This window comes from Mytilus galloprovincialis, chromosome 13 (assembly GCF_965363235.1).
Source record: "Mytilus galloprovincialis chromosome 13, xbMytGall1.hap1.1, whole genome shotgun sequence".
Classification (NCBI taxonomy): Eukaryota; Metazoa; Mollusca; class Bivalvia; order Mytilida; family Mytilidae; genus Mytilus; species Mytilus galloprovincialis.
Window position 1 is genome coordinate 52,607,400 of NC_134850.1, and position 11,251 is coordinate 52,618,650.

Below are 11,251 nucleotides of genomic sequence, written 5' to 3' on the forward strand. Positions count from 1 at the left end.
TGTGTATACATTAAACTTATAAGATGTGTATACATTAAACTGTGTATACATTAAACTTATAAGATGTGTATACATTAAACATAAGATGTGTATACATTAAACTTATAAGATGTGTATACATTAAACTTATAAGATGTGTATACATTAAACTTATAAGATAAACATTCTGAGTAAAACATTCAAAATTTGCTGCTTTTCAAGTGTTCATTATTGAGTTAAAAGGTATTTGTTAACACTCACAGAAAATTATTTTAAGATCAACATTAAGACAATGCAGTATATGCTACACAGTTTAGATATGATAAAAATCAGAAACTAGGTTTTGAGAATCATTTATTTTTCTGTTTAATTATTTACCGATAATTTTGTTTAATTTTCAGAACCTAAAGTTTCCAGAATGGGTTCCTTTGCATTCCGTGCCTCACAGTTTTTTGAGTCCATTGGTAAAAAATCTGGGAGAAAGTTATCATCAGTATCAAGTTTAAACAATCTTCGGGAGAGTTCTGGTACATCGACTTCTCTAGGGTCTCCCTGTACACCTGTAACGACTCCAGATACACCTGTGTTCTTACCTGACTTTTTACCTGAAATCCCATCTCTACCATCAGTTAGACCTATAACACATTCAGGTTAGTTGAAATAAGTAAAAACTTAAATTGTCAGCAATGCTGTCATGGTTAATATTTCGAGTTGTCTCCCTTTGTAGTGGATATGCCATATGCAATTTATGTGATAATCCACTAAATAACTGCACCAATTTAAAACAAACGTTGTTTTGCACAAGACCAGTAAATAACCACGTGTTAATTAATTCAAATGGAATGACCAAAGACTAAGTAATGACTGCTTACTGATCATCAAAAATTTCTGTAGAAATGTGGGAAATTTGTTATTTTAAAGCTGTACTGGTTTTAATTTTGTAATCTTTAACCTTTGTTGTCCTTTATTAATTATCTGTTTAGTAAAAAAAATCTTTTGTATATACTTTCAACAAATTTTACCTACATTTAAAATGTTTGAAAGATGAGAAATTTCACAAAAAATGCCCTTTTAAGACATCTCATTAGTTTCTTGTGAATAGGTTGTAAAATATATTATTTAAGACTTATTTTATACTGTCATCATTATAATTGATCAAATTTCTATTTGTTTTAATTTATTTCAGGGTATCTATGTATCTATAGCAACTTCAACAAAAGAAAATGGGGAAAACGATGGTGTCTTGTACGTGATAACACATTTGAATGTTACAGAAATGAGACTAGTGGTGTTTGTGAATTGGACTTTTTATTACGATATTGTAAATTACGGAGAGCAATGGTAGAAACAAAGAGTGAACTTGGCTTAATGCTGGTTGAGAAAGCTGGAGAGAAAATAACAATTGAGGTATGATTAAAAAAGAAGAATTTACATAATGGTAAAATAAAAAAACCAACTGAACCAACGTCCCTATGGTGATAGAGTTACCTTAAGTTGATACCAGATGGTATAAAATTGAGAATGGAAATGGGGAATGTGCAAAAGAGACAACAACCCGACCATAGAGCAGACAACAGCAGAAGGTCACCAACAGGTCTTCAATGCAACAAGAAATTCACGCACCCGGAGGCATCCTTCAGCTGGCCCCTAAACAAATATATACTGGTTCAGTGATAATGAACCCCCATACTAAACTCCAAATTGTACACTAAAAGTTAAAGTAATACAAGACTAACAAAGGCCAGAGGCTCCTGACTTGGGACAGGTGCAAAAATGCGGTTGTCAGTTTAAAAACTTGAATTCTGCTTAATTGAAAAATATAAGCTAGCAGGTGCACACCTTTGTCATGGTAGAAAGATCCATGCAAGTCGGGTCAAATTTTGTAAATACTTTGGAAGCATTTGTGAATAAAGATAGAAGTGTGAAGTGGACAGTACACCAGAGGACATAAGTGATCTCTATCAGTTTCTCTGTCAACAAAAAATGCAACAGTTACCTATCAAAATAATTTAAAGATAATAAATAAAAAAAAAAAAATTTTGTTCATTATTTATATATTTGTAGCCACTCAGTCGGGAGGAAATGTTTGGATGGTTACGAGTTCTGATGAGAGAGACATCAACAGAGGTTGTTCCTGAAGGTCTGGAGGAATTCTGGGTAGAAGAAGAATCTCCGTACAATGATATAAATCCAACAGACATATCCTCTCCAACATCAGATGCTGGGGGTTATTCTTCTATTAAAGATGTAAGTATATTAAGGGGAGATAATCTTATTTGAAGATGGAAGTATTTTAAGGGGAGATAATTCTTCTATTAAAGATGTAAGTATTTCAAGGAGAGATGATCCGAGAAAATCTTAATTGTTGAAAGGTCTTATCAATGAATCTATTATTCATACCTTATCACAAGGTCAAGATTGATGAAATACATTATTTTGAAATACATTTCAATAATTGAATCAAATTTAAAGGCAACTTATTCATGTTGATTAAAATGAGTTGTTTCTTTAGGTCAGTGGAATAAGAAAATTTTATACATTTATAATATCATTCTGAAACATTAGCATTTACAATTTTTGAGTAGTAGTTAAAATACTTTAAAACTCAGGAGCAAAGAGATTATTGATTGAAATAAAAAATACATCTTTGTATGCACTGGTACATACCTAATTTAGTTCTGATCTGTAGCCAGAAAAACTTGTCTAATTCCAATATTTTCCCCCTTTCATTTACTACTAGCAATTATGAAAATATGGATTTTGTTCATATTTTATCTGAAAATTAACATTAACCAAAAATGCATGTTGAAATATTCATCAAACTTCATTTTTTTTTCGTTGATAAAAAGCTCCTATGTATTAGATACTTGCAATGACTTAAGGAAAAATGAAAATGAAAATTTCAATTTAAATGAATTTACTTGATGTATATATTTAATGTACATATAATTTTGGCTAATACTGTCTATGCTTACTGAAATGTAAGAATTATATGTCATCTTAATTTCCAGGATACTCATGCACTCACGGTAGACTCTGAAATAACATCTGATATGAAGAGGGGTCATTCTTGCTCATGTCTGGAAAACTCTTTCTATGATTATACTTCAGTGCTCACTGCTGAAGAAAATAAACTTTTCCAACTTGTGAGAGAAGATCTTTTTGTCAATATGTTGTTGTAACTGAAGGCCATACTGTTTTTAAACGAGACAAAAATCTAAACTGATTGGTAACATTTTATCCCTTTTCTGTAATCTAACTTCTCTCAAGCTTAGTCTTTTACCTGCCTCAGACTTTTGACCTAACATTCACACTTGTAACTTAATTGCTTATGTCTTTTATCTTTCTTGTTAAATATAGGTCAAATAGAAATGATTTTGATCATTTCATTTAATATATAGAATACTCTGCTTCCAACCAGAGCTTTTTTCCATTCCTAGCTGTAGTTTCAATAAAATTTATATTATTTAGCTCAAACAGAAAATTATAATCAATTTAATTATTTTTCGATAGTTATTTTATTGTTTTGTATAGGAGTAAGTAAATGAGTTTTGTCAATGATACCATAAAATAAGCCCTTCAACAGAATCTTTTTTGAGGATTTCTTTGGGGGCATGTTGCAAAAATAATTTGAAAAACTACTAGAATTTAAAAAAATAAGTGAGCATTATGAAAATATGATTATAACCATGCACATGTCATGTTTTGTCAAGATTCCTTCATTTTTATCATCTGTCGACAAGCACATAGAGCAACATTCATTACTTCTTATAAAATGTACACTACATGATGTAATAAGAATAGTAGGAACAAGTAGCCTTACTTAAATAAAAAAATAAAATGAAATTTAAGAAATAGTTTTTTTGGTGCTCATTTATGTATGGAAAAGGGATGACTGCTCTTCAACTTTATACTTGTTTGGCTTTCTTACTATTTTGATCTGAGCGTCACTAATGAGTCTTATGTAGACGAAACGCAAGTCTGGGGTATCAAACTGTAAGCCTGGTACCTTTGATAACTATTGACCATGCACAGTGTTTTAGTTTGAAGTGTTAAATACAATATGTGCTTTGGTTAACATGTTTACTATCCAATAAAACTTCATAAAGCAGCAATCAACTTTTATCAAATGAAAACTTTTTTTTTTTTTAGAAATTAAGCTCTTTGCTAGTTTAGCAATCTTTTAGTAGCACCTTTTGGATAAATCAGTCAGACATTATTCATATCATCTTCAATTTAATTTTCCTCATTATATTAATTACATCATAAAATTTCTTCAATAAAAAATATGAAAATTATAAAAATGTAACTGTCACTCTTAGAGTGAAGGCTTTTTTAGAAATCTTTTTAATATTTTTCATTTTGTTTAATTTGTTTTAAGTTTTATCAATTTTACAAATATCAATTGTATTTTATACATTCTCATTTGTATGCTTGAATGGCTCCTAAAAATTGTTACATAAAATTAAACTTTGGACATGATTTCCTTTGATATCATGAATAAATATCCTAACAATAAATCCCAAACATATTTGGATACAAAGAGAATCTAATTTTTTTGTCACAATATTTATTGAACATTACAATTTTCTTTTACAGGATTTGAACATTGTGAAACATAAAGGCTCTGAAGGGGAGAATGAAGACTCTGCTCTAGACATTACTGCTAATACTACATTGATATCTGACTATCAAATCCCTGTAGATCAATGTGAATCCGATATATCTAAAATTCAAGGGGAGGTAACAGGAGATTTATACTCACAAGTCAGGAGGAAAAGTTCAGAATCAGCCAATGAGGAATCTCTAACTAGTGATCATAGGGTATCAGATAATGTGTTTAAGTTTGATGAACAGGAAACCAGTCATTTAGGACAGGGAGATAACTCTGAAGAGGATGGCAGTATGTTTGCAGACATTCTCAATAAAATTAATCACCATTTTAGCAGAGAGAACTCTTTAGTTTCTGAAGAGTTTAATGTGCAGAGTGATACTGCTTATAATAGTGCTGTGTGTTCTGAAAATAGTTCTTTAGAACGAAAACCTCACCAAGATGTACATTCCATTAGTGACAATTTGGACACGTTAAGTCAGGGGACCGATATCCAAGTCAGTCCTCTTGAGGAGTTCTCTCCTGTCATACATACTGCTGACCATCACAATGATGGCTATGAAAACCATATCAATGCCAAATGTATAATGGACCAATCAACTGTTTCAACTCAAAGTTTTAACCAATCATCAAGGACCAATTTTGAAATTACCAATTCTATAATCGACCAATCAAATATTTCTGTGCAGACCTTTAGCCAAACAGAAACAACAACAATTTTTGAACGGACAAATGAAACAATTCAGACTCATTTAACTGTTGATTCTAAATCTGTATCTAGGGACCAGTGTGACAGTGCTATATTCGAATCTGAATCCATTTTAGAAGATCTAGATGGTAACCCAAAAGCTTTTCTACGGAAGATAGAGCAACTAAGAACTCATTTAGTTGAACTTAAGAAAACCAGGTAGGTTTTGATGTACTTGTTGAATAAAACTAGAAAAGTGTGAAAAAAAGTTTCCCTATTTCAATACAATGTAGGAAATTTTAAAAGGATGAAATGATGTTATATAAGTTTTGTCATTACCATAACTAAATTATTTTATTTTAGTTTAACATTTACAACATATTATTTAATAAAGTTATATCTTTAAAATAATTATTAAGTTATCCAATGAAATTGCTAAAATTTTAAGAAAGTTGATTTTTCTTTTTTTCCTTTACCTGATCAAAATATCAAACATAAAATAAGATGTGGTATGATTGCCAATAAGACAGCTATCCACAAGATACCATATATCATAGAAATTCATTTTTGTTTTTTAAAAAGCAGGTTAAAAAATGAAAATATATTGGTTTCTTTTGCAGGATTTCTGTCAGAAATCAAAAAGAGCAGGCTGTGAAAGATTTGGAGAGGAATTATCTTGAAGAGGAATATGACAGACTGGATGAAGAATGTCGAACAATTACAGACGAAATATCATTGTTAGAAGAACGTTTATCACTACACGAGGGTTATGATAATTGTTAAATGAATTTTATAAGAACTCAATATGGAGAACTGAAAGTTGTATCCCTGCATTTCATGCATTATACATTCACATGTCAAAATGTATCTGTCAAAAATAACCAGCTTTATTTTGCAATCTCATACTTGTGAATCCTTTTAAATAAGGATAGATAAAATGAAACACTTAGTGGTTTTACATTACTGTAAATTCAGAAATTATTGTGTGCATATATTATTGCGATTTTGTCATTTTAGACTTAAATGCGATTTTAACGTAACGATTTGGAGAAAAATCCTGTTTAATTTCCTTATAGAAAATATTTCAAAATGCGACTTTAAACTATTGCGATTATAACCCTGTTGCATTTTTCGCAATAATAAAAACTTCGTAATAATTTCTGAATTTACAGTATATTCAAGCATCTATCTTACAACTGATAGTTTATAGCAAGTCATAATATTTATCATAGCGTTGAATCTCATGGGACCATTTATACTTTATTTGCAATATGTAGATATGGCACTCGTTATATTAAAGCAAAAATAAGCACTTTTCATATTTTGTTTTTACCCTCAGTTTTCTCAGCTTACCAATACAATATTGCAACATGTAAAAAAAATGAAGGGACAATTTTACTGAAATTTAATACTCTTGGGGATGTATATACTTTGTTGTCTGGGCATGATGATCAAAAAGGGTAACTAACTCAAAGGTTGAGAGGATTTTTTTTGGGGGGGAAAATTTCATTCCATTTCCGATTCTAAATTTACAACTGATTATGGTTAAACATAACTTTTGACTGTGTAAAGCTTTGTTTTTGAACTCAGTTTAGAAGAACAATGTGGAAAGAAAGTATTTCTAATGACTATTCTGACTGGTTGATTCTTTCCAATGTGACAATGTCAGATATTTGTAATATTAAGTTTGTAGTGCTCACTTGTGATATTAATTAATGATATTTTTTTGGGGGGAATGTTGAGTGCTGTGTTGTGATATAAGTTGGTCAATGATATTTTTTTAGATCTCTTTATTTGTAAATAGCGTGTTCAAATCAAAATGTTTTTATTGTTAACGTTCATATCATACATTTTATTTGTTTTATATTGTAGAATTGTATATTGTTTTTGTTTTTACATGTTGACCTTTTGACCTTTAAGGTAAAATGTAGGTCAAATATACCTACTTACAACTGAGCTGTTTTATAAATAGCAAAGTTATCATTGATGTGTATACACATATTAGGTTGTATTAACAATACTGTAAATTCAGAAATTATTGTGTGCATTTATTATTGCGATTTTGTCATTTTAGACTAAAATGCGATTTAATTTTTTTGCAAAGTTAAGAAAATTCCTGTTAAATTCATATGAAAAACTAAAAATACAAGTTTTAATTATTGCGATTATAACTCTATCGCATTTTTCGCAATAGTAAAAACATCGCAAAAATAATTTCTGAATTTACTGTATGTAATGTTCTATACTGAACTAGTCCAAATAATTAAGACGTCATAATTATTTGGACTAATACTGAAAATGATATTGATGTCACTCTATATCTACTGTCAAGGGACTCTTCCACTCTTTACATATTTATTTTCACCTGAGATTATTTTTCTGATCAGATTTTAAATAAAACATGCACCAGTTTTGCGGACCTGAAAACGGCAGTAAACATATCATAATGTACAAATTGTTATCTTAACTATAATGATCTAAGCCAGGGATGGGGTAATTGAAAATGTAATGGTAATTAAGTGTAATGCATTACAATTTTTCATGTAATTGAATGTAATGTGTAATTGAGCATTTTTTTAATTACATGTAATGGTAATTTAATTAATTACATTGAAAAAAGCATGTAATGCTCAATTACTTTTGAATTACATTTCAATTACATATACTTTTATGGTGTTAAAGATAAGGATTTGTGTTTAATAATATAAATTGTAAAATAATACTTGTTTTTCAAATATTGATATCACATACTTTTTTAATATATGAAGTCTATAATTTATACTGAAGTCACAATGTATATTAATATTTATTTGACCTACAGATGTTTTTTTTTAATAATTATTATTTAATTATAAAGTAAAAAAAAAATGTGAGAATCATATAGTAGTGTTCAGTTGTTAAGAAAAATCATCTTTTAACTACATAGATTGATAAGTAATTAATCACCTTGTTAAACAAAAAACAAAAAAAAAGTGTCACTGTGAAAAATCTTTCTTAGACAGTTCATTTAGAATTTAAAATTACTGCACACAATCATTTTGTCAAATTAGTATACACAAAAGGATTATAGAAATAAAAATTAACAGCTGTAAAAACAAACAGCAGTTAATCAGATTAAAATGTCCAGGGGCAATGCCACTGTTACATGTATTTTTATCTAATTAGCAAAATATTGCTAATATTTAGACATTATACATGTTATACATTCATTATTTGTACTAAAAATTATTTTCAATATTGTGACAAGCACACTTTTTGAATATTTGTGATTTATGTATTATCTCTCTATCTATATTATGTTTAATTTAAATGACTTAATTTCTGAGATGTCAAAATACCCCTTGATGTATTGGCAAGTTAATACAAATAATGTAGGAACCTATTCCCCCTCCTTTCAATATGATGATCTTCTGATCATAGAACTTTCATGTTCTGATCAAGCAATATCTGCCACATTAGCTCCTGTCGAAAAACTATTTAGAGTTGATGTCAAAAGTGTTCAGACCAGAGAGATTCAGACTAATGGCAAAACATTAAAATAGCTAATGATTATCAAATGCAATGCTTAAACTATACTTACTTGAATATTTTACACATGCAATATTTATACATGTATAATATTGTTAAAAAATACCATGACGAAATGTAATGTGTAATTTAATTAATTACTTTAGTAAAGTAATTGTAATTTAATTAATTACATTTCAAAAACAGTGTAATGTGTAATTGATGTAATTGATCATTTTTGCAATGTAATGTGTAATTTAATTAATTACATTCCAATGTAATTGACCCCAAGTCTGATCTAAGCCAAATGTTGGAAAACAACAAACCAGCATTCTCAGTTAAATAATTAACAACATATACAAAAGAATATTTTTTAAACTTGACCTTATACTGACATATATCATTGTACATGTTGTAAGCAAAATCTAAAAGAAATAAGACAAATGTTCCTACATTTGTAATCTGGATAGTACCATGAAAGATATTGTTATTTTTGGAACTTTTCATTCATGAAAGTAGCTGCTTTTTTAAAGGAAATTCTATTCAGCAATAGAAAATATTTCTAAATTTGAAAACTATTAAGAAGTCTTTCATATCTTATGAAATTAACCAAGATTATTATGGAAATTAATCAAAATATGTATTTTCTGTTCATTATAACCAGAAACTAGACACTGTAAGCAGCAAAAGTAATTTTGTTTTCAATTATCAAAATGTGTCCGTCAATCATCAAAAAGAAAAGTCTGAGACAGTGCTTCAAATACTGGTAAGGGAGATAATTCAAATTGCTGACATGGGAGATAAATCAAAATTATTACAGTACTCAAGTGTTTTTATTTTTGCAACTTTTACATATTGTATGTAACAGAAATATATAATTATAAACATATCAGAAGAATTTATAATCAAATGGTGAATTTTTCATAATATGATTTCAATTAAGTACAATTCCAAAAGTCTGTGGCCTTGTAAAATCTGAGACAATCAGAAGATCAAAGGTTCTTAGTCTTTTGGGATGAAACTTTGTGATATTTTGGTTTACAAGTGTTAAAAACATATCATGATTTACAGTGTTAAAAAAAGTGTATTTAAGATTATCAGTGGTTGAACATTTAGATTTTCTTGATCCAACAGTGTTCAGATTTAATTCTCTATGTCTAGTTTAACTGTTACTGTAATAATTTTTTCATCGGTGAACCAGGGAGTTTTTTCTTTCAAAAACATTTAAGTTTTATTCTATGGCAGTCAATTGTTACGATAGATATAATTTTTGCTATGAAAAAAAAGCAATTCTAATTCTTACAGAAACTATTATTGTGTATTTTTGCCACATGCTATTTTAAAAATTAATTTGATTTGTAGAAAATTCATTGACACCTATAAGATTTGTTAACTTGGAATCTTTAGATTCCCAGTGATGAAGTTGAATGGTTGAATTATATGTTGAATTGTCACAATAATAAAGGATCAGCTGAAAATCTGGAATATATAAATATATTTTATATAGCCATAAGAGTGGATGATTCTTTATTTTTTAAAGCTTTAAGGATAAGAGATCCAGTTTTGCTTATCAATTGACATTAAAATGCCAAACTATTATTTGTCTTATGTTGTTACTTTTATGAAATAGAAATTAGAGGTAAAATATGTCGAATACAATGACAAGAAATATTTTGAGAAACAGGTACTGAGCCTGTTTGTTTGAAGTGAAGTAGGAAAAAGTTAGATGTGGCTTAAGGGGAAATATAATATATTAATTAAAGAAAAAAAAACTAACACTGACCAAATGAAGAAGAGCAAAAGTATAAAAAAATGCTCAGAAAACTGAAACATTGACGTATACACTCCAAACAAAAATTGAATGAACTCAGAAAAAAATTGCAAGATTTAGCAATACACTCCAAACTTAAATTAAATGAACTCTGACACACTAAGGGTAAACTTTATACTTCAGCACTTGTTGCACCTTGTTTTGTTTTCTGTTCAGGATCAGCTACTTTCATTGAAAAATCAAAATGATTTACTGTTATACTAGATATAGGAAGATGTCCTATGAGTGCCAATGAGACAGCTCTCCATCCAAGTAACAATGTATAAAAGTAAACTATTATAGGTCAAGGTTTGGCCTTCAACATGGAGCCTTGGCTCATACCAATCAGCAAGCTATAAAGGGCCCCAAAAATTTCTAGTGTAAAACCATTCAAACAAATAACCAACAGTCTAATCTATGTACCAACGAAAAACGAGAAACATTTATGAACCACATAAACAGACGACATCCACTGAACTTCAGATTCCAGACTTAGGAAAGATGCAAACAATTGTATACATCTGACTCCTGTATGACTAAAGGGACACAAGGTATAAAACACATTATCAAAAGTATATGTATAAAGACCAACACTACTACAATGCCTATAATTATTAATTTCTGCATCATTTGGTATCTTGTGAAGAGTTTTCTC

General features: G+C 29.1%; 1 protein-coding gene across 4 annotated transcripts in view; it reads left to right on the forward strand.

The window, feature by feature from the left end:
* LOC143057498 (uncharacterized) overlaps positions 1 to 10,385 on the forward strand; it is a 54,338-nt gene extending 43,953 nt beyond the window's left edge. For all 4 annotated transcript variants that reach the window (XM_076230807.1, XM_076230808.1, XM_076230805.1 and 1 more), the window contains exons 10-14: positions 381 to 629; positions 1,166 to 1,386; positions 2,044 to 2,226; positions 4,579 to 5,498; positions 5,900 to 10,385. In XM_076230807.1, coding sequence (XP_076086922.1) covers positions 381 to 629; positions 1,166 to 1,386; positions 2,044 to 2,226; positions 4,579 to 5,498; positions 5,900 to 6,062 — 1,736 coding nt within the window. In that variant the 3' untranslated portion in view covers positions 6,063 to 10,385. The remainder of the gene's footprint in view (positions 1 to 380; positions 630 to 1,165; positions 1,387 to 2,043; positions 2,227 to 4,578; positions 5,499 to 5,899) is intronic.
* The last annotated feature ends 866 nt before the right edge of the window (positions 10,386 to 11,251 follow it).